This window comes from Phocoena phocoena, chromosome 4, assembly GCF_963924675.1.
Source record: "Phocoena phocoena chromosome 4, mPhoPho1.1, whole genome shotgun sequence".
In the NCBI taxonomy this organism is placed as follows: Eukaryota; Metazoa; Chordata; class Mammalia; order Artiodactyla; family Phocoenidae; genus Phocoena; species Phocoena phocoena.
This window is the reverse complement of record NC_089222.1, coordinates 105,333,190-105,357,847: the sequence shown is the minus strand read 5'-3', so window position 1 is coordinate 105,357,847 and position 24,658 is coordinate 105,333,190. Positions and strand designations below refer to the sequence as shown.

General features: G+C 38.6%; 1 protein-coding gene across 1 annotated transcript; it reads left to right on the top strand.

The window, feature by feature from the left end:
• The first annotated feature begins 10,617 nt into the window (after positions 1 to 10,617).
• CSNKA2IP (casein kinase 2 subunit alpha' interacting protein) lies at positions 10,618 to 14,874 on the top strand. Its single transcript, XM_065875888.1, is given in 3 exon segments — positions 10,618 to 10,635; positions 12,722 to 13,049; positions 13,052 to 14,874. Coding segments are annotated over 3 exon segments (2,169 nt in total).
• The last annotated feature ends 9,784 nt before the right edge of the window (positions 14,875 to 24,658 follow it).

Genomic DNA, 24,658 nt, shown 5'->3' with positions numbered 1-24,658 from the left:
GTTGCATGAAGCTAGATTTTCTGTTAATTTTCATTGTTGTTTGGTATTTTATTGAATGAATATATCACAATTTATTTATATATTCTATTAATGATGGACAGTTAATTCTAGTTTGAAGCTATTAGGAAAAATGCTCCAATGAATATCCTAGTATATGTATTTTGGTACCAATATTTATGCATTGCATGCCTCTTGGAATGTACCTAAGAGTGGAATATAATATACACATATGTGTGTATATATAAAATATACTATTAAGCTACATAATCACCAATTATTGGCTTTGTCAGTTTTCATATTATTTTAGTCACATTCTGATAATGTGCAGTAGGATCTCTCTGTAGTTTAAATATGCACTTCACTGATTTCTAAGGAGGCTGAGTGTTTTTTTCATATGTGCATTAGCATTTGGATATCCTTTTTGTGAAGTGCTTATTCACATGTATTGCTTATTATTCTAATTGCATTGCCTGTCTTTTCTTAGCGACTTGCAGAAGTTGTAATGGATATGAGTCTTTTTTTAAGTATTGTAAATATTTATTTTCCATTCTTTAATTTGCCTTTAACTCTTTCTAAATATGGTATCTTTTGATGATTGGGAATTCTTGATTTTAATTTATCAATTTTTAATGGTTATAGCTTTCTATGTTCTTTTTTTAAACAACTTTATTGGAGTATAACTGCTTTACAATGGTGTGTTAGTTTCTGCTTTATAACAAAGTGAATCAGTTATACATATACATATATCCCCATATTTCTTCCCTCATCTGTCTCCCTCCCTCCTACTCTCCCTGTCCCAGCCCTCTAGGTGCTCACAAAGCACCGAGCTGATCTCCCTGTGCTGTGCGGCTGCTTCCCACTAGTTAGCTATTTTACATTTGGTAGTGTATATATGTCCATGCCACTCTCTCACTTTGTCTCAGCTTACCCTTCCCCCTCCCCATATCCCCAAGTCCATTCTCTAGTAGGTCTGCGTCTTTATTCCCGTCTTGCCCCTAGGTTCTTCATGACCTTTCTTTTTTCCTTAGATTCCATATATATGTGTTAGCATACGGTATTTGGTTTTCTCTTTCTAACATACTTCACTCTGTATGACAGACTCTAGGTCCATCCACCTCACTACAAATAACTCAATTTCGTTTTTTTATGGCTGAGTAATATTCCATAGAATATATGTACCACATCTTTTTATCCATTCATTTGTTGATGGACACTTAGGTTGCTTCCATGTCCTGGCTACTGTAAATAGAGCTGTGATTAACATTTTGGTACATGATTCTTTTTGAATTACGGGTTTTCAGGGTATATGCCCAATAGGGGGATTGCTGGGTCGTATGGTAGTTCTATTTTTAGTTTTTTAAGGAACCTCCAAACTGTTCTCCATAGTGGCTGTGTCACTTTACATTCCCACCAACAGTGCAAGAGTGTTACCTTTTCTCCACACCCTCTCCAGCATTTATTGTTTCTAGATTTTTTGATGATGGCCATTCTGACCGGTGTGAGATGATATCTCATTGCAGTTTTGATTTGCACTTCTCTAATGATTAATGATATTGAGTATTCTTTCATGTGTTTGTTGGCAATCTGTATATCTTCTTTGGAGAACTGTCTATTTAGGTATTCTGCCCATTTTTGGATTGGGTTGTTTGGTTTTTTGAGATTGAACTGCATGAGCTGCTTGTAAATTTTGGAGATTAATCCTTTGTCAGTTGCTTCATTTGTAAATATTTTCTCCCATTCTGAGGGTTGTCTTTTCATCTTGTTTATGGTTTCCTTTGCTGTGCAAAGGCTTTGAAGTTTAATTAGGTCTCATTTGTTTATTTTTGTTTTATTACCATTTCTCTAGGAGGTAGGTCAAAAAGGATATTGCTGTGATTTATGTCATGGAGCATTCTGCCTATGTTTTCCTCCAAGAGTTTAAAAGTGTCTGGCCTTACATTTAGGTCTTTAATCCATTTCGAGTTTATTTTTGTGTATGGTGTTACGGAGTGTTCTAATTTCATTCTTTTACATGTAGCTGTCCAGTTTTCCCAGCACCACTTATTGAAGAGGCTGTCTTTTCTCCACTGTATATTCTTGCCTCCTTTATCAAAGAAAAGGTGACCATATGTGCGTGGGTTTATCTCTGGGCTTTCTATCCTGTTCCATTGATCTATATTTCTGTTTTTGTTCCAGTACCATACTGTCTTGATGACCATAGCTTTGTAGTATAGTCTGAAGTCAGGGAGTCAGATTCCTCCAGCTCCGTTTGTCTTTCTCAAGATTGCATTGGCAATTTGGAATCTTTTGTGTTTCCATAAGATTGTGAGATTTTTTGTTCTACTTCTCTGAAAAATGCCAGTCGTAGTTTAATGGGGATTGTATTGAATCTGTAGATTGCTTTGGGTAGTATAGTTATTCCCACAATGTTGATGCTTCCAATCCAAGGACATGGTATTTGTCTCCATCTATTTGTATCATCTTTAATTTCTTTCATCAGTATCTTATAATTTTCTGCATACATGTCTTTTGTCTCCTTAGGTAGGTTTATTCCTAGATATTTTATTCTTTTTGTTGCAGTGGTAAGTGGGAGTGTTTTCGCAATTTCACTTTCAGATATTTCATCATTAGTGTATAGGAATGCCAGAGATTTCTGTGCATTAATTTTTTATCCTGCTACTTTACCAAATTCATTGATTAGCTCTAGTATTTTTCTGGTAGCATCTTTAGGATTTTCTATGTATAGTATCATGTCATCTGCAAACAGTGAAAGCTTTATTTCTGCTTTTCCATTTTGGATTCCTTTTTCTTCTCTGATTGCTGTGGCTAAAACTTCCAAAACTATGTTGAATAATAGTGGTGAGAGTGGGCAACCTTGTCTTCTTCCTGATCTTTGTGGAAATGGTTTCAGTTTTTCACCATTGAGGATGATGTTGGCTGTGGGTTTGTCATATATGGGCTTTATTATGTTGAGGTAAGTTCCCTCCATGCCTACTTTCTGGAGGGTTTTTATCATGAATGGTTGAATTTTGTCAAAAGCTTTTTCTGCATCTATTGAGATGATCATCTGGTTTTTCTCCTTCAGTTTGTTAATATGGTATATCACATTGATTGATTTATGTATATTGAAGAATACTTGCATTCCTGGCATAAACCCCACTTGATCATGGTGTATGATCCTTTTAATGTGCTGTTGGTTTTTGTTTGCCAGTATTTTGCTGAGGATTTTTGCATCTATGTTCATCAGTGATATTATCCTGTAGTTTTCTTTCTTTGTGACATCTTTTCTGGTTTTGGTATCAGGGTAATGGTGGCCTCGTAGAATGAGTTTGGGAGTGTTCCTCCCTCTGCTATATTTTGGAAGAGTTTGAGAAGGATAGATGTTAGCTCTTCTCTAAATGTTTGATGGAATTAGCCTGTGAAGCCATGTGGTCCTGGGCTTTTGTTTGTTGGAACATTTTTAATCACAGTTTCAGTTTCAGTGCTTGTGATTGGTCTGTTCATATTTTCTATTTCTTCTGGTTCAGTCTCAGAAGGTTGTGCATTTCTAACAGTTCGTCCATTTCTTCCAGGTTGTCCATTTTATTGAAATATAGTTGCTTGTAGTAATTTCTCATGATTCTTTGTATTTCTGCAGTGTCAGTTGTTACTTCTCCTTTTCCATTTCTAATTGTATTGATCTGAGTCTTCTCCCTTTTTGTCTTGATGAGTCAGGCTAGTGGTTTATCCATTTTGTTTATCTTCTCAAAGAACCAGCTTTTAGTTTTATTGATCTTTGCTGTCATTTCCTTCATTTCTTTATCATTTATTTCTGATCTGATTTTATGATTTCTTTCCTTCTACAAACATTGTAGTTTTTTGTTGTTCTTTCTCTAATTACTTTAGGTGTAAGGTTAGATTGTTTATTTGAGGTGTTTTTTGTTTTTTGAAGTAGGATTGTATTGTTATAAACTTCCCTCTTGGGACTGCTTTTGCTGCATCCCATAGGTTTTGGGTCATCGTGTTTTCATTGTCATTTGATTCTAGGTATTTTTTGATTTCCTCTTTGATTTCTTCAGTGATCTCTTAGTTATTCAGTAGTGTATTGTTTAGCTTCCATGTGCTTGTATTTTTACAGATTTTTTCCTGTAATTGATATCTAGTCTCATAGCGTTGTGGTCAGAAAAGATACTTGATACGATTTCAATTTTCTTAAATTTACCAAGGCTTGATTTGTGACCCAAGATATGATCTATCCTGGAGAATCTTCCATGAGCACTTAAGAAGAAAGTGTATTTTGGTTTTTTGGATGGACTGTCCTATAAATATCAATTAAGTCCTTTTTTTTTTTTTTTTTGCCTTTCTTTTTCTTTATTTGTAACTGTTTAAAGCTTTCATATAACTATCTGTAGTATGAGTTGATACTAAATAAAATATCAATTAGGTGATGAAATTAACATCCAACAAGCAAATATAATCATTAAAATTTCTGCTGTACCCATTTTTTAAAATCTTGGTTCTGGTAAAATAATATCACAGTGATTTTTTTTCTCCTGTCAGAGAATGGCTATGCTTGCTTTTCAATGAATGTGTTTTGTTCAAACATATATATTCTCTGTATTCAAAAACTGTGATAACAAAAGAACTATTTTATAAGAAATTTAGCATAATAACCTCTATCCTTGGGTAGAGTACATTAGAATGTTTGTACAGTTGTTTCGTAGGTAGTTTGATGAAACAGTATTTCATTAGAGGAAAATCTGTACTTATCAGAAAAGGATGATTCAGTGGATATGCAAATGAGGTGGCTAGTCTTCCTTATATTTTTCTCACCTCCAGAATAGCCATAAAGGAGTGAGAATTCTAGGGCTACAATCTTCAATTTTTTTTTTTTTTTTTTTGCGGTACGCAGGCCTCCTACTGTTGTGGCCTTTCCTGTTGTGGAGCACAGGCTCTGGACGCACAGGCTCAGTGGTCATGGCTCACGGGCCCAGCTGTTCCACAGCATGTGGTATCTTTCTGGACCGGGGCACGAACCTGTGTCCCCTGCATCAGCAGGTGGACTCTCAACCCCTGCGCCACCGGGGAAGCCCTACAATCTTTAAATTTATAAAGGCAGTTAGCATCTTTCTTTGATGTAAATATTGGAACATAGCATAAGAATTTTTCCTCTTTTGAGAAGACCAAAGCTCTGAAAAAGTACCTGGATTATTAACACCTAAGTCACCAGCAGTTCAAAAGTTCAAGGATAAATATGGATCTGGAGATGATCCCTGAAAGAATTCCACCTTAGTAGACAAAGAAAATGGCTGAGATCACATCAACAGGACTCCCTTTAATAGGTGCAAAAATAAAGTCACGTAAGAAGAGAAGAAACACTTGTCAGCTCCTCTGGAGGGAGGGTATGAATAGCAAAAGAAACTAGTAGAAGGAGTGGGAAAAACGTTGAAGAGACAAGCAGTTAAAGACCAAGTTAAGATCAGAAGTAGCTACGAAACTTTTTCTTGCAATGACAATGGAAGCAAAGAGGCATACAGCCACATGGTAATTCCACTCTCTCTGCTCATTCTGAGTCGTGTCTGTTCTCTGTGTTCTAATAAAGCTATGTTGATATACTTATCACTTCACATTGTATTATTGGCTTACCTCCCTCTCCAGTCACATTAGTAGTAGGCTGAAAGCAACATGAAGTCTTTTATTTCTTTATCCTCAGTGCCTAGCGCAAGATCTGGAATATATTGTTTATCAACTGTCTGTCAAATGAATGAGCCAGGATCAACACTATATGATCTTGAGAGAGACAAAGTAGTCAAGTAAACATCCGAAACCAAAATAAGTATTACTTTAGAGTAAACTCTGAGATAATATGGAAGTACACATAATCAATATAATTCCAATTAAATGCAAAGACATTTGACACTACTTAGCCTATATGTAAATGATCCTTTATAGACCAATGATAATTTTGCATTAGGTATTTTGAAATATTGAAAATAGTTCATTAATGCTTCTAGGTAACTTTATTGATTCCTAGTTGGACGCTAGTGAGCTAGAACTCAAGAAATCCATGGGATCCAAGGTCTGGAGTGTTCCTGGACCTGGGCTATAGCTGAGTTTATAGGTGAGTGTCAGATGATGCCACTCTTAGGATAGGAAAGCTGCCAACATTGGGAAACAAAGACACAGCCTGATATCTCACATCACAGTTCTTTAGAGTTAATTGATTTATTACTGACAGTTCTGTTTACTGCGGTTCTGAACATTGTTGCCAGGGAAAGTGCTAAGGAGAGTTGCTGAACATCGAACCTGCACATCAGCGCTTGCCCCAAGGTGAATCCAGACATTTAAAAGAGACTTATATTGGGCTTCCCTCGTGGCACAGTGGTTGAGATTCCGCCTGCCGATGCAGGGGACACAGGTTCGTGCCCCGGTCCGGGAAGATCCACATGCCGTGGAGCAGCTGGACCCGTGAGAAATGGCTGCTGAGCCTGCGCATCCGGAGCCTGTGCCACGCAACGGGAGAGGCCACAACAGTGAGGGGCCCGCGTACTGCAAAAAAAAAAAAAAAAAAAAAGACGTATTGAAGCTCCTTCTTTTTTAATGTATCATTCAAAGCTTGTGTTTCCTTATTTATTTTTATTTTGGATGATCTGTCCATTGGTGAAAGTGGGGTGTTAAAGTCCCCTACTATGATTGTGTTACTGTTATTTTCTCCTTTTATGGCTGCTAGCATTTGCCTTATGTATTGAGGTCCTCCTATTTGTGGTGCATAAATAGTTACAATTGTTATATCTTCTTCTTGGATTGATCCCTTGATCATTATGTAGTGTCCTTCTTTGTCTCTTGTAACAGTCTTTGTTTTAAAGTCTATTTTGTCAGATATGAGAATTGCTACTCCAGTTTTCTTTTGATTTCCATTTGCATGGAATATATTTTTCCATCCACTCATTTTCAGTCTGTATATGTCCCTAGGTCTGAAGTGGGTCTCTTGTAGACAGCATATATACGGGTCTTGTTTTTGTATCCATTCAGCCAGTCTATGTATTTTGGTTGGAGCATTTAATCCATTTACATTTAAGGTAATTATCGATATGTATGTTCCTATTACCATTTTCTTAATTGTTTTGGGTTTGTTATTGTAGGTCTTTTCCTTCTCTTGTGCTTCCTGCCTAGAGAAGTTCCTTTAGCATTTGTTGTAAAGCTGGTTTGGTGGTGATTTCTCTTAGCTTTTGCTTGTCTGTAAAGGTTTTAATTTCCCTGTCAAATCTGAATGAGATCCTTGCTAGGTAAAGTAATCTTGTTTGTAGGTTTTTCCCCTTCATCAGTTTAAATATGTCCTGCCACTCCCTTCTGGCTTGGAGAGTTTCTACTGAAAGATCAGCTGTTAACCTTATGGGGATTTCCTTGTGTATTATTTGTTGTTTTACCCTTGCTGCTTTTAATATTTTTTCTTTGTATTTAATTTTTTTTTTTTTTTTTTCTGTATGCGGGCCTCTCACTGTTGTGGCCTCCCCCGTTGCAGAGCACAGGCTCTGGATGTGCAGGCTCAGCAGCCATGGCTCACGGGCCCAGCCACTCCGCGGCATGTGGGATCTTCCCAGACCAGGGCACGAACCCATGTCCCCTGCATCAGCAGGCGGACTCTCAACCACTGCGCCCCCAGAGAAGCCCTGTATTTAATTTTTGACAGTTTGATTAATATGTGTCTTGGCATGTTTCTCCTTGGATTTATCCTGTATGGGACTCTCTGTGCTACCTGGACTTGACTATTTCCTTTCCCATATTTGGGAAGTTTTCAACTATAATCTCTTCAAATATTTTCTCACTCGCTTTCTTTTTCTCTTCTTCTTCTGGGACCCCTATCATTTGAATGTTGGTATGTTTAATGTTGTCCCAGAGGTCTCTGAGACTGTCCTTAATTCTTTTCATTCTTTTTTCTTTATTCTGCTCTGAGGTAGTTATTTCCACTATTTTATCTTCCAGGTCACTTATCCATTCTTCTGCCTCAGTTGTTCTGCTATTGATCCATTCTAGAGAAATTTTAATTTCATTTATTGTGTTATTCATCACTGTTTGCTTGCTCTTTAGTTCTTCTAGGTCCTTGTTAAACGTTTCTTGTATTTTCTCCATTCTATTTCCAAGATAGATAATTCCTGTGCGTGCACACAGGCTTCTTGGTGGCTGCAGCAGCAGCCTTAGCGTCCCATGCCTGTCTCTGGGGTCTGCACTGATAGCCGCGGCTCACGCCCATCTCTGGAGCTCCTTTAAGTGGCACTCTTAATTTCCTCTCCTCACGCACCAGGAAACAAAGAGGCAAGAAAAGTTCTTGTAGGTCCTTGTTAAACATTTCTTGTATTTTCTCCATTCTATTTCCAAGATTTTGGATCACCTTTACTATCATTATTCTGAAATCTTTTTCAGGTAGACTGCCTATTTCCTCTTCATTTGTTATGTCTGGTGGGTTTGTACCTTGCTCCTTCATCTGCTGTGTGTTTTTCTGTCTTCACACTTTGCTTATCTTACTGGGTTTGGGGTCTCCTTTTTGCAGGCTGCACGTCCGTAGTTCCCTTTGTTTTTGGTGTCTGTCCCCAGTGGCTAAAGTTGGTTCAGTGGGTTTTGTCGGCTTCCTGGTGGAGGGGACTAGTGCCTGTGTTCTGGTGGATGAGGCTGGGTCTTGTCTTTCTGGTGTCACGTCTGATGGTGTGTTTTGGGGTGTCTGTGGCCTTACTATGATTTTAGGCAGCCTCTCTACTAATGGGTGGGGTTGTGTTCCTGTCTTGCTAGTTGTTTGTCATAGGGTGTCCAGCACTGGAACTTGCTGGTCGTTGAGTGGAGCTGGGTCTTGGTGTTGAGATGGAGATCTCTGGGAGATTTTCTCCATTTGATATTACATGGAGCTGAGAGGTCTCTAGTGGAACAATGTCCTGAAGTTGGCTCTCCCACCTCAGAGGCACAGCTCTGATGCCTGGCTGGAGCACCAAGAGCCTGTCCTCCACATGGCTCAGAATAAAAGGGAGAAAAAAAGAAAGAAAGAAGTTGATAAAATAAAATAAAATAATTAAAATAAATATTAAAAAATTTTTAAAGTAATAAAAAAAAGAAAGAAAGAAGAGAACAACCAAACCAAAGAACAAATCCACCAATGATAACAAATGCTAAAAACTATACTAAAAAAAAAAACAAAACAAAAAACCAGACAGACAGAACCCTAGGACAAATGGTAAAAGCAAAGCTGTACAGACAAAATTACACACAGAAGCATACACATACACACTCACAAAAAAAGAAAAAGGGAAAAATATATATGTATTGTTGCTCCCAAAGTCCACCTCCTCAATTTGGGATGATTCGTTGTCTATTCAGGTATTCCACAGATGCAGGGTACATCAAGTTGATTGTGGAGATTTAATCTGCTGTTCCTGAGGCTTCTGGGAGGGATTTCCCTTTCTCTTCTTTGTTCGCACAGCTCCCGGGGTTCAGCTTTGGATTTGGCCCCGCCTCTGCGTGTAGGTTACCTGAGGGCGGCTCTTCTTCGCTCAGACAGGAGGGGGTTAAAGGAGCAACTGATTTGGGGGCTCTGGCTCACTCAGGCTGGAGGAGGGAGGGGTACGGATGCAGGGCGAGCCTGCGGCGTCAGAGGCCGGCGTGACATTGCACCAGCCTGAGGCGCGCCGTGCGTTCTCCCGGGGAAGTTGTCCCTGGATCGCGGGACACTGGCAGTGGCGGGCTGCACAGGCTCCTGGGAGGGGAGGTATGGAGAGTGTCCTGTGCTGGCACACAGGCTTCTTGGTGGCAGCAGCAGCAGACGTAGCGTCGCATGCCCGTCTCTGGGGTCTGCGCTGATAGCCGCGGCTCGTGCCCGTCTCTGGAGCTCCTTTAAACAGTGCTCTTAAACCCTTCTCCTCGCGCACCAGGAAACAAAGAGGGAAGAAAAAGTCTCTTGCCTGTTCGGCAGCTGCAGACCTTTTCCTGGACTCCCTCCCCGCTAGCCGTGGCGCACTAACCCCTTCATGCTGTGTTCACGCCGCCAGTCCTCTCCCTGCGCTCCAACTGAAGCCCGAGCCTCAGCTCCCAGCCCCCGCCCGCCCTGGTGGGGGAGCAGACAAGCCTCTCGGGCTGGTGAGTGCTGGTTGGCACCGATCCTCTGTGCGGGAATCTCTCCACTTTGCCCTCCGCACCCCTGTTGCTGTGCTCTCCTCCACGGCTCCGAAGCTTCCCCCTTCCACCACGCCCGTCTTCGCCAGTGAAGGGGCTTCCTCCTTCACAGCTCCCTCCCACTGGTGCAGGTCCCGTCCCTATTCTTTTGTCTCTGTATTTTCTTTTGCCCTGCCCAGGTACGTGGGGATTTTCTTGCCTTTTGGGAGGTCTGAGGTGTTCTGCCAGCGTTCAGTAGGTGTTCTGTAGGAGTTGTTCCACATGTAGATGTATTTCTGATGTATTTTGGCGGAGGAAGGTGATCTCCACGTCTTACTCTTCCGCCATCTTGAAGCCTTTTTATGTTCTTTTAAGAAATCTTTCCTTACATCAAGATCATGGAGTTACTCTATTATTATTATCTAGAAGTTTTTTAGAGTGCCACACATATATAGTAGAATGTGCCATTCCCCCTCCTTTTAAAGTATTGGATGTCAAAACACACCACACAAAATCCAGCAAGGTATGCTGGATATTCTTAAGGTATGAAAGAGATAAAACCAACCGGTCCTGGTTTCTAAATCATTTTAGAAAGCGAAGCTGTCCAGGATGATTTCAAAGATTTTGAATTAGATGACTAGGTTTTAAGAACCGAGATAGAAGATATACAAAAAGATGATTTCTTTATAAGGAGAAATAACTTACTGATTTTTATGTTTTGTGCTTGAATTGTTTTGGGGAATTTTGGATAGAGAAGTCTGATGATTAATTGGAAATAGAATTTCAAAGCTAAAGAGAAAACCAGGACTAGAGACAAAAAAATTAGGAAGTCATTGGTGTGTAAATAATATTGTTGATACTTGGAGAATTCCACTAAGAATGACTCAACACTTGAAAATAAGTGAATTAAGATACTAATAAGATATATTTTTAAATAAATGTAAATAAGATTAAATATGTGGAAAGACACCTTAACATAAAGGAAAAAATTCTAGCAGTAGTAGAATTGATAGTAAATAAGTGGATAAGTTGGCATATATGAGGAATAAAGTTGTCCATCAGAAATTGGATTAGTAAGTTACTGAAGCATAGAAATAACCATGAAACCAAATTCTGATAGCTCTCATTCTTCAAGGGCCTTAAAGTCAGTGTTCTAATTGGTTAATCCCTGCATCAGTTGGAATTACTCTTGGATTTTTTGTCATATAGTGTGTTTTAGCCTTAAAACCTGAAGAACAGACCCTTGACCATGAAAAATGCACTGAAATAGTGTCATGTTAAACCATGTGTTGCTTTTTTTTTTTTTTTTTTTTGCGGTACGCGGGCCTCTCACTGTTGTGGCTTTTCCCGTTGCGGAGCACAGGCTCCGGACGCGCAGGCTCAGGGGCCATGGCTCACAGGCCCAGCTGCTCTGCGGCATATGGGATCTTCCCAGACTGCGGCACGAACCCGTGCCCCCTGCATCGGCAGGTGGACTCTCAACCACTGTGCCACCAGGGAAGCCCATGTGCTGCTTTTTAAGAAGCACCATAGCTGTGTTTCCTGAGTAGTAAATGCTTGTATTGCTTTTGACCAGATAGAAGTTTCTGTTTTTTATAAACTTTCTATAGTTCATTTTTAAATCCTAAATATAACTAATGTGATTCCTTAGGAATAAAGTGAAAATAGGACAGAACTGGTGATATAAGTCTGAGAACTACTCTGAGGTGAGAACAAAAGAAAAGAATTCAGTGAAGATCTATAGAGAAATAAGAGAATGAATGAGAGAATCAGAGTAGAGAGAAATAATGGACATGAATGAAGAACATTGTTTGAAAAGGTAAAAAAAAAATAAAAAAAAAAAAGAAAAGGTAGTGATCAACAGTTTCAAAAGCTGCAATAGTGACAAATAAGACTAAGACTGAAAGTATGCAATAGACATTCAACTAGAATTATGGTCTTTTGGAAGTAAGCTAAAAGGTGATAATGATGGGTAATTGAATCTAAATTGAAAACTAACATATCAGAATTTCCATTTCACTTTCTTTAAGATTCTCTTATTTCATGCAATAAACCTATCACAGACTTTTTTTTTTTTTTTACTAAAGCAATCATTGAAAGAGTACCGAAAATAGCTATTACCTTTTATTGAGCATCTCTTATATCTTGGGCACTGTTACACATTTTAGATGTATTATTTAGTCTTTAGCCCAATAAATTAAACATTATGTTTATCTATTTTACAGATGGGCAATTGGGAATTTAGAAAGTTTAATTCAAAAGTTACACACACAGTAGTTCTCTAGTCACTACAAATTGTTTGAGAAAATTAATATCCCTATCAGGATCTCTTCTGAACCTTCTTCACTCTTTTGTTAACAGGCATTATTTCCTCAAGAGGAAAAAACTCTAAAGAGAAGACAGAGAAGAATCTCAGTTGGTGACACTTTTTTCAACCTCATTTACACCTCAATTTTGAAACGCTCTATAATATTTAGGAATTAACAAAAAGATTACATGATAGATGATAGAAACTACCTAAGTTTTTTATTTAAAAGTATTTGTTGTCCATGGAATCCAGCTAAAAGACTCTATCAGTTACTAAAACATCCCTGCAAGCCAACTGCTTTCAGAAAGACCTCTAGACTAGCACAAGTTGGTGCCACTAGCATACTATGATCAACAGTTTGTGCCATTAGAACGCTGTTACCAACTGGCCACAAGCAGCTCATTAACACATCAACACACAGATGAAAAACAAAAGCAACCCAATAACCAATCTGTGGTCAAAGTAGAATCCCATAGTAATAACCCTGCAGTGCATCCCCTAAACTCTAACCAGAAGGTACAGAGATGCTCAATATTGCCCTCGGCCAAGTGTCAGGACACAATTTCACGGGACCTCTATAACAGGGTTCTGAAATCACCATTATCTCACTCCAAATATCAGGCCACACCTTCACTACACCTCCACCAGAGAACTCCCTGTGACCTAATAAGAGAGGCTTGAGCTCACCGTTGTCCCACGCCAAACCTCAAATCACATCTTCACTTGACCTCACCAAGACATCATTGCCAGAGCCCAATCAAACAGCCTGGAGCTCACAGTTACCCTTTCCCAATCCTCAGAATACATCTTCCCTAGACCTTTGCTGGATATCACCTTCACTGAAGTCTAATCGAAGGGTCTCAAGTTCATCATTATATGCCCTCAAACATCAAGAAACTCCTTCCCCAGACTACCTATGGACATTGTCATCTTTGGGACCTAATCAAAGAGCCTTTAGCTCAGCGTTACCCCAGTCCAAACCTCAGAAAGCCTCTTCATTGGATAGCCTTTGACACTCTTTGTTAGAGCGCCATCAAAGATGTTTGAGCTCACCATCACTCAACTCTACACCTCAAACACATGACTTGCTTCAGACATCACCTTCTTTGGATCCCAGTCAGATGGCTCTGAGCTCATCGTTATCTGATTCCAGACCTCAGACAACACCTGTATTGAGCTCTAATTCCAGTGTTCTGAGATTAACGTTGTCCAGCTCAAAAGAAAGGAAATCACCTTTACCACATTCTATGCATCAGTCAAAGAGTTTGCCATTGTTCCAGCCCAAAACACTTGATCATAACTTCAGGACCCTGAATTCACCAGTGTGTCACTCAAAATTTCAGAACACCACTTCACTAAGTGACAAACACAAGGCCACAGATCTTCCCTCACCCTATCCCAAACCAAATATCTCAGGTCCATCATTATTAAGCTCCAAACACTGCATCAGGAACATAGCTGCTTTAACATTGGGCTCCAGACTCCAGAGTAAAAGCAGTTTTGGTCTTTATGAAAAGACAGAACCAAATAAGGAAATTCGATGGACTTTAGGTTATATTCATCCCTGCATTATCAAAGGTGGAACGGTCCCTGATGATGTTGTAAATAAAATTGTCAATTCCCTCTCCAAGACCAGAATCCAGAGGGATCTCTGTAGGCAGATTCTCTTTCGAAGGATGAGGGGAAGGGCAAATCCTCATCCTGGACCCCGCCTTTCATCAAGTTATATGGTTTGTTTAGCTTGTGCTTCCTGCATAAAATCTCAGTGTAACCATCTTACAGGAAGGAAAGACCCTCGTGCTGCAACACTATTTGTCAGCCCAGCACCTGAGACCACTCCTGAGGGAGAAATAGAGGTGAAACTAGTTTTTATCCTCTCCCTACCAGAGACTTCTTTTTCATTCCCTGTGAAAGAAAATCAGCCTGATGAAGTCCCTGAAGAAAACCTTGGAGGAATTGGGGAGATATCAAAATTTTTCCCTACATCTGAACCTGATATCACCAAGGAGGCTAATGTGAAGAAAACATGGCCAACAGTAGCCCCTGAAAACCAAGCTGTAAGCCAACAGCCCCAGGCTATAGACTGGCTGCTCTATGTTAAGGAAAGTAGTAACCCTCAGTCGCAGTCCCTACTCCCCTCATCTTCTTCCTCATCGTCCTCTTCTTCCTCTTCCTCTTCCACTACACCCCCTTTACCCCCTCCTCCTCTGAAAGAGGCTACCACATCTACCGTCTCAGGCTGTGTGTCCACTAAGGTACTTAGTTACCACCGGCTGCCTCCAGGGGTCTCTTGGCTTGAGTTTATATGTAGTAAAAATCACCAGTCACTTCCTGGAAAACCATGTCCAAGTCAATCACCATCTCCCCAAACAAGGCCTATGAGGAATAGCACCACAGTAAAAAGGAGAAAGGGGCCAAAGATACTATTCAAAATGTTCCAGACAAAGGTTCAAAATGAGAGAAATCTTGATTAAATTAACTTTTTTGTTTCTTTGAAGGCAATTGACCTCTTAGTTCTTTGACATTAGAGATTGATTTCCTATCATGCTTATTAAAATCTTAGTATTAACTAAGCGTGCCTCTATAATTCAGCCGATGAAGCAGCTAGTTGAGGGGAACTATTACTCTTAAGTCTATTTTTTACTTAAATAATAGACTATGATCTCCTAGAAGACAAGTTGAATCCTATGTTTTTAACCAAATGCCTGGCTTACAGTAACCACTATAAAATAATTGTTAAGTGAATTAATAATAATTGGCCATAGACCAGAAACACCTCATTTGTCTTGCCCTGAACAGTATCTAACTCATTGTTATTCTCCTTCCTCATAAGATGGACAGAATCCTTAAACCAGTGTATGCTAATCCATTTCCCTACCTCTAAAGAAAATTCACATCATGTTCAACAGGTAAGAATATATATAGAAAGGAATCTTTTCAGTTATGTGTTCCTAGGGAAAATTCTTCTATGCTAAGATCCCACACTCTAAAATGCAATGATTTACTCAACCTTAGTTAGCAAATCTCAGGAAAGAATAACTAACTGATGCAGACAACCCTACCTTATGCTGACTGTGCCAACATTTAAATTATGGGCTCTAAAGTCACTTGTTCATCACTTCTACCTATACAACCTAAACGGGTTAATAAAAATGTTTTAAAATGTTTTTGTTCCACTGGGTCCACTAGTAGTGGGAAAAGGAGGGAATTGTCTTATCTACTACTTTAAGTGATTATCTCTAACCCCAAGGGCTAGAATTAGCTTCTCTTGCATGCACTGATGGCTCACACTTCTGCCTCTCCACTCCACATCTTTCTGAACACCAGCTTGCATATGGGGCTTTTCCAGTGGAACATTGCACAGGCACCTCAAACTCAATATGGTCAAACCAGAATTTATCATCTTTACATTTACAACTTGCATCTTTATATTATAGTCCTTTGCCCTCTGTGTTCCCTATTTCAGTGGATGTACCACCATCTGTCATGGAGTTTGACTGTTTTTCTTATTGCCTGCCCCTCTCCAGGCCCATGTGTTCCATGCCCTTATTGTCTCCAGAATCCAGCTTTTTCCTTCAACCTCTCTGCCACTATTCTAGTTGTGGTCACAGCATTTGTCAGCTAGATTACTCCTAAACATGTATTTTAACTTTTGAATGCATTTCTGAGACAAAATTTAATAATGCCATTTCATTGTTTATAACACTTTTATCATTGCCCACTGTTTTCTGGGAAAAGTCTAAATTCCTTTTATGATTGAATCATGATAATTTTTCAAAATTATTTTCAAAAAATTTTGCAGAAATCTTTTCAAAAAAGATTTCTTATTCTTCTCCAGTTTCAGTCACATTAATTTCTTTACAGTGTGAAGCAATCATCCTACACCTCTAAAACAACAATTATGCTGTCCAGAAAGATCCATCCTTCTACACATTTTTGCTCTACAGGGCTCTATTTTGTCTTAACATCTTCTGGGAAGCCTTTTCCTGATCCACTTACAAAGAAAGAGTTTAGCTGGCCTTCTTATTGCCATGAAACTCTGTTTTTACTCTTTATACTGCTCTTAACCATATTATAAAGCAATTATTTCTTGTCTGTCTTCACTCACTAGACTGAAAACTTCTTATTCACCATTTTGTTTCTAGTTTTTATCTAGTCCTTGAAATAGAGTATATTCCCTGAAATATGTATTGATATTGAATTAATGCTACTGAAGCTCTTCATCTGTTTAAAATTCTCTGAAATAAGTAATGCTTCATCTGTTTGCTTCTTTCCCATACTAGTATTGAATTGTTTTTTGTACTTTATGTCTTGGTGAGAACATACATAAAAATGTTACTGATGACAGTAGTCATCCTTGTCTTATGTCTTATGTTAAAAGTGTTCCTTTCTAGTATTTCAGTATTTAATATGATGTAGGCTTATGCATAGCTGATCAGTGATGATGAAGAACTTAGGTGTGTGATAATGTGTTTAAGGCTTTCTCTAACCTCTTTAGAAAACCCTTGACATGTGCTTAATTCATCCTGAATATCTCTTTTGATGACACACATCAGCTGTATAATTACTTCTTTAATATGTTTTCTACTAGACTAAACTTCATGAGGGGAGGTCTTGTGTCTGACTTGTTTACCACTAACTTCTCAGGACCTAGTGATACCTGGCACATACTAAATATTCAATAACTATTTATTGAATAAAATTAAACCAAGGAGTTCAACTGATTTTTATTTGTTGATGTAATTTACATGTTTAATTTTCCATTGTTTAGCTTATTTTCTAAACTTTATGCCTCATTTTAAATTTTTTCTTTATTTATTGGACTACGATTTAATTATTTTTAACTTCTCCATTGTATTGGCAGTTATTTATTTTGTTCTTAATTAGAACAGGTCTACTTTCAGAAAAAAATTTTTAAGAATTCGTTAACCATTATTTCCTAGTTTTTTTTTTTTTTTTTTTGCAGTACGCGGGCCTTTCACTGTTGTGGCCTCTACCGTTGCGGAGCACAGGCTCCGGACGCGCAGGCTCAGCGGCCATGGCTCATGGGCCCAGCCGCTCTGCGGCATGTGGGATCTTCCCGGACCGGGGCACGAACCCGTGTCCCCTGCATCGGCAGGTGGGCTCGCAACCACTGCGCCACCAGGGAAGCCCCTATTTCCTAGTTTTAAATTTGGAAATAAAATCGCATGGAACTTAATGGGAAAAATACACAGTAACGGCAAATATCCGACTCACTCTTCCAGCTTCTATTGATATACCAAGAGATTTCAAAATAGGGAACAATATGTGTTGTGCCAGAAAGGTCAAGAAATTTCTGTCAGATCTTATACAGATGACAGCAGATTTCAGAAGGGCAGAAGGACTCAAAATTTACTGTATTTAAATAAAGAGATCAACTGAAAAGTAATAAAAAATGATTTAATTGTGTCTCATTAGTGCCTTTTCCCTTAAATGGAAAGGCCTGGACATGAAAACAGGCTACATAGGAATTGGGAAGTAGAAAGTAGATTCTCTAAATTGTCACATTTTTATCAAACCAATTGATATAAAATGGTATGACATATCTGGATGATAATTTGATAATAATATCAAAACCTTAATAATATACATAATCATTTTCCTTAGGATCATCTTCATTGGAATTTATTTTAAAGAAATTGTCATGACTATGTAGAATCATATAAACAAGTAGGCACTGTGTTTCTTTATAATAGTGAGGGATTGGAAAAAATCTTGTTCATTAACAGAAAAGTGTTTAAATACACCATGATCCATACATGTGATGCTTTTCCTAGTGAAAAAAAAATGTTGTTTCTAACATTGCACCTACATTTATGTTAGGAATAGAAATACTTTCTTTAGGAAAATATCTTGAGAATCCTTGAGCATGTCTAGTGATCCTGAGCATGTTGAAAGAAGAAAGCGAAACAAAGAGGAGATAGATAAACTAATGCATTTAAGTTTCAAAAAGGAACTGCTTGATCAGAGACAGTGAAGAGAGAGAATTTATCATTTATAATTTAAGTGAAAACATACTCAGATTATAAGACATCACATGCAGTTTATATATGGTTCCACCTTGAAAAACATTGAAATTTTGCATATATGTATCTGTGTGTACTTGTGTAAAATCTGTTTCATATGTATGAGAAAGACGGAGTGACTGGAAGTAAACACCAAAATGTTGAATAAATGTGGTTATTATGGGACAATAGTTATAATGGAGTGTTTAGGAAATGGGTAGATTTTTTTCATTTTCTTTTCTATATTTTCCAAATCTTCAATGAATATGAATTCCTTTTATAGTCAACTTAAAACAAATGTTATGAAAATGAAAAAATGAAACATGTTGTCTCGTCTATTTTAGATAAAATATGTAGCATACAATTTTGCTGTTCTAATCCTTTCTACTTATTGGTATCATTTGTGGCTTTGCTAATAATACATATAGAAAATATATATTTCTATGAGATATCTTCAGAAGAAATGCTTTTCTATTGTTTTAAAGTCTTAAAATATTTTTTAAAAATTTCATATTCTCTACTTCAGTATTCATTGCCAGACTTATACCATTCTTTTATTTATTCATGCTTTTGTTTATTTTTATTATGAATTATTTTAACCCATAGGGAATAATAGTCGGGCTTCCCTGGTGGCGCAGTGGTTGAGTCCGCCTGCCGATGCAGGGGACACGGGTTCGTGCCCTGGTCCGGGAAGATCCCACATGCCGTGGAGCAGCTGGGCCCGTGAGCCATGGCCACTGAGCCTGCACATCCAGAGCCTGTGCTCAGCAACAGGAGAGGCCACAACAGTGAGAGGCCCGCGTACCACAAAAAAAAAAAAAAAAAAGTCAATATATTTATGAAAGTCTTTTCACTACTACCCAGCTTTATCTAATCTTATTCTTTGGTTACATTTACTTCATGTGTTAAAGAAATAAAACATTATTGATACAAGTGCTAACACTTGTGTATATAATCATCCAGGATCCCAATCCTATCCTGCATTTTCTAGAAGTAAACACTGTCAAGAATTTGCTGTAGGTCATATTTATCTATTTTTTTAAAGAAATTTACTAAATATTTATGGAGCCATAGAAATCAATCCTTTTTGGATGTTTTAAAGCTTTGTACATATTTTATTATAATGTACTTAAAATTTTTTTAATGTGTGTTTTGTTTGTTTGTTGTTTTGCGGTACACGGGCCTCTCACTGCTGTGGCCTCTCCCGCTGCGGAGCACAGGCTCCGGACGCGCAGGCTCAGCGGCCATGGCTCACGGGCCCAGCCGCTCCGCGGCATGTGGGATCTTCCCGGACCGGGGCACGAACCCGTGTCCCCTGCATCGGCAGGTGGACTCTCAACCACTGCGCCACCAGGGAAGCCCTAAAATGTGTGTTTTTTGATCTGGAGTATGTTTCTGAAATTTATCCTTGTTATAAGATGCAGATTTTCATTTCCATTTATATACATATATATATATATATATATATATATACACACATATATGTGTATATTGTCTATATACACATACACACATATACATACATGTATATTATATAACTGCATAGTGTGGAGTTATTACAGTTTTTGGTTAATTTACATTTTTATCATTGCATACAGTGTTGCACTGACATTCTTTAAAAACTTTTTTTTTATTGAGGTATAATTGACCTACAACATTATATCAGTTTCAGGTGTAGAACATAATGATTTGATATTTAGCTATACTGCAAAATGATAACCACAGTAAGTCTAGTTAACTTCCATCCTCATACATAGTTACAAATTTTTTTTTTTTTTTTTGGTACGCGGGCCTCTCACTGTTGTGGCCTCTTCCATTGCGGAGCACAGGCTCTGGACGCGCAGGCCCAGCGGCCATGGCTCACAGGCCCAGCCGCTCCGCGGCACGTGGGATCTTCCCGGACCGGGGCATGAACCCGCATCCCCTGCATCGGCAGGCGGACTCCCAACCACTGCGCCACCAGGGAAGCCCCATAGTTACAAATTTTTGGTGTGAGTGTGTGATGAGAACATTTAAGACCTAGTCTCTTAGCAACTTTCAAATATGAAATACAGTATTGTTAACTATAGTCACCATACACATTCTTTTTCATGTCCTATTTTGCGCATGTGTGGGAAGTTCTCTAGAGTCATGCTGTGTAACATTTTATCCATGGATTAGCAGCATCTGTGTCACCTAGGATCTTGTTAGAAAGATCACCTCATCTCAAAAATACTGAATCATAATTTGAACTTTATAAGATCCTTAGGTAAGTTTTATGCACTTTAAGCATTTGAGAAACTTTGTGTTAGAGTACATAACCTAGAGTAGAATTGATGATCGCAACAGTGCTGTCCAATAAGAATATAACATGTCATAAATAATTTTAAAATTTCTTGTAGCCATATTAGAAAGCAAAAGGAAACAGGTAAAATTATTTTAATAATATATTTTAATACCATATATCTAAAAGTTTCCCATTTCATAATGTAATTAAGACTTGTTCTCAACCAGGGTTGAGTTTGCTCCTAGGGGATATGTGGCAATGTCTGCAGACTTTTTTTTTTTTGGCTGCTTTGGGTCTTTGTTGCTGCTTGCAGGCTTTCTCTGGTTGCAGCGAGTGGGGGCTACTCTTCATTGCAGTGCGCGGGCTTCTCATTGTGGTGACTTCCCTTGTTGCAGAGCACAGGCTCTAGGCACGCAGGCTTCATTAGTTGTGGCACGTGGGCTCAGTGGTTGTGGCTTGCAGACTCTAGAGCGCAGGCTCAGCCCATGCGGTGCATGGGCTTAGTTGCTCTGCGACATGTGGGATTTTCCCGGACCAGGGTTCAAATCCGTGTCCCCTACATTGACAGATGGATTCTTAACCACTGCACCATCAGGGAAGTCCTGCAGACATTTTTGATTGTCATCACTGGAAAGATGTTTTAGATGTTCTAGGTCATGACTAGGTAGAGGCCAGGGAAGCTGCTAAATATACAATGCAAAGAATAGCCTCCAACGAAGAATTATCCAGTCTAAAATGTTAATAGTGTTAAGTTTGAGAAACTTTAAATTAATATAACAAATATTAGTGATATATATATATATTTATATATATGTATATATATATATATATATATATTTGCTCTTCAAAATCTGTTGACTTTAACACTTAGAGCACATTACAATTCAAACTAGCCACATTTCAACAACTCAGTAGCCCCATTGAGCAGTATAGGATTATATCATGAAAGTATTTTAAAATTTGTTGGATATTGCCAAATTACTACTCAAAGTATTTATACCAATATACATGCACACAAATAATGTATGAAGCTCCTACTGCATTGTAGCCCTATCAGCATTAAATAATTTTCAGACTTTTTGATTCCTGGCTTATACTAATAATATGGTTCATGCAAATAAAATGATCTCCTTTTACTGTGCTTTAAATTTTTACCTCTCTTATTGCTAGTTACATTAAACATCTTTCCATGTTTATTGACCTCCTAGCTTTCCTCTTTTGTGTCTTGCCTTCAAAAGCTTCGCTCACCATTCTATTGAGTGCTTTATTTTTTATTAATTTGTAGAAATTTTTATATGTGTATTCCAAACATACACTCTTTGGCCTGGCTTGATATTAACCCGTCCTTACGCTATCTCCATATATGTTACTTGGTCAACATGTGTTATTATCATACCCTGCTGAATTCAGTTTTCTAAATCTGATTTATAATTATACATCTGTGTTCAAAAGTATTGTAGAAATAACCAAAGACTAACCAAATGAAAACGAGCAAAGTATCTATCAAGAACTTGCTATTGCAAAGGAGTCAGCCACCATTACTTGCATTTGGCAAAAACTCACAGGCAGGCAGAGGAGTGGAAAAGCTTTATAGTAGGAAAAAAGGGGAGGCTTCAGGTATGCCTTGATTGGAAGCTGTTGGCATGGGGAAGCTGTAGGCAAGCTAACTAGAGGAAGGACATCATATGTGATTGGTTAGGAGAACATATTTTTCTCTCTCTGATTGGTCCTAAGTTGGAAATGGGGACAAAAATTAGGGAAACTGTCAGTTATTAATCATGTCCTGGCTATTTTGGGCCAATTGTCACAGGGGTTATTGTTTGGTTTCCTGGATTGTTAATAGAGAGAGTGGTCATAGACAGCAGGCTCGCTTCCTGGGCCAGTTATTACAGATAAAGGGCTGGTTTCCTGAGCTACTTCTTTCAGGTTGTAAGCCAGAGTTCTGTCTTATATGTGGTCTGGCCATTATCTGTTTTTATATTCAACCTCACAGATTTGCTTTGTCTTTATTTGAATCAGCTACCACTTTTCTTATAGGCAAAATCTCCAACTGAGGTTAACAAAATTCACAGTGCACCTCCTGTCAATATTCAAATAGCTCCCTCAAAATCTCTCCCCAGAATTAATCAACACCCTATACACACAAAAAATCCCTGCAAAGTATAAAGCCCATAGTAGAGTACAAGTTCAAGGACTCATTATCCCTTGTACTGGTCTCTGTAATACTCCTATTTTGCTGGTGGGAAAAAAAAACCAAGGTCTGAGGGTGAAGGTTTGTCCAGGACCTTCAAGCAATAAACATTGTTTTCCCTTGATACTGTCTTTTTCCTAAGCCTCATATGTCACTAACATCCATTCTGACAGGCAGTAAATACTATAATTGACTTATGCAGCACACTCTTTACTACTGTATTTCAGTTGGTGAAGCTAGTCAGTATCTACAATTCACCTGAACAGTAATGCCTCAGTATTTTACTGAGCGTCCTCTTATTTTTCACAAATCCTGAAGCCTTATCTGGATGTTAAAATTTTTCCCTAGGGGTTCTACTTGGTTGCAATATGTGGATGATTTGTTTCTTTGCTCTCTTCTTCTCAAGTCTCCTCACAGAAAGACAGCATCCATTTGCTAAAGCTTTTATCCTTAAAGGGACATAAAGTCACCAAGGAAAAATTACACTCTGATCAAACCCAGTTTTGATATTTAGGGCATCTGATATCAGAACAAGGGCTACATCTAGATCCAGATCGAATTCATGCTGTCATAAGTTTTCCAAAACCCAAAATTAAGTACCAGCTGCAAGGTTCTCTCGACTAGTTGGTTATTGCTGAAATTAGATTCCAAATTTCTCTCTTTGGGGCAAACCTTTGTACATTTCACTAAACGATAACAACCCTGACCCAATTTTTATGCGAAGACCTGGACGACATAGCTTCCAAGGCCTTAAGGAGAGTTTGATTAACCCACCCGCCATTGGTCATCCCCATGATCAGATTCCCATTTTCCTTTCCGTATATGGAAAGGAAGGGAATACCTTTGGGAGACTCACTCAAAAACATGAGACCATCAGTAACCCAGGGGGTATTCTAACCAGCAACTGGGCCTTGTGGCACAAGCATGCCCTCCTTGCCTTAGAGCCATTATGGCCACTGCCTTTTTGGTTAAGGTCACTGGGAATGGTTGTGAGAGCCCCTTTAGCCATTTTTGTACCTCAGGCAGTAGAAACCCTCCTGAATTCTCACCACACTCAACACTTCTCAGTCAGCCAGCTTACCTCCTATGAAGTCTTTTTGTTAACTGCTCCTCACATAATTCTTTTCTTCTCTAATAACCTTAACCCTGCTCCTCTTCTCCCCTCTGTCACCAATGAAGTCCTTCACAACTGCTTACTGCTGATGGATTACTTCCTGATTCCTCATGATGACCTGCAGGAAATTTCTTTGGGTAACGCTGACTTCTCATCGTTCACTGATGGCTTTAATTGAAAAGGTGACAATGGCAAATATTGTGCTGCATATGCTATTGCAACTCCTTTTGATGTCATTGAGGCAGCATCTTTACATATGGCTACTTCTGCCCAAAACTCTGAATTATACACTTTTACACAGGCCTGCACTTTAGCCAAGGGCAAAGATGCCAGTATTTATGCTGATAGTAGACATGCTTTCAGAGGAACTGATGACTTCAGAATATTGTGGAAGCAACGTAGCTTCCTTACTTCCAGTGGAAATAAAGCTAAAAATGCTCCTATGTCCAGGAGTTACTGGATGCAATACTTTTACTTGCTGTGTTAGCTATTATTAAGATTCTGGGGCATTCTAAACTTGACTCTCTGGAAGCTAAGGGAAATCACCTTGCTGACATTTCCATAAGGAATGTTGTCCCTAAAGGAACCAACAACAGCCAAAACTCTGTCATAGTACAAAGAGATATTTCCCCAAATGATAACTTATAAAAACGGGCTAGAG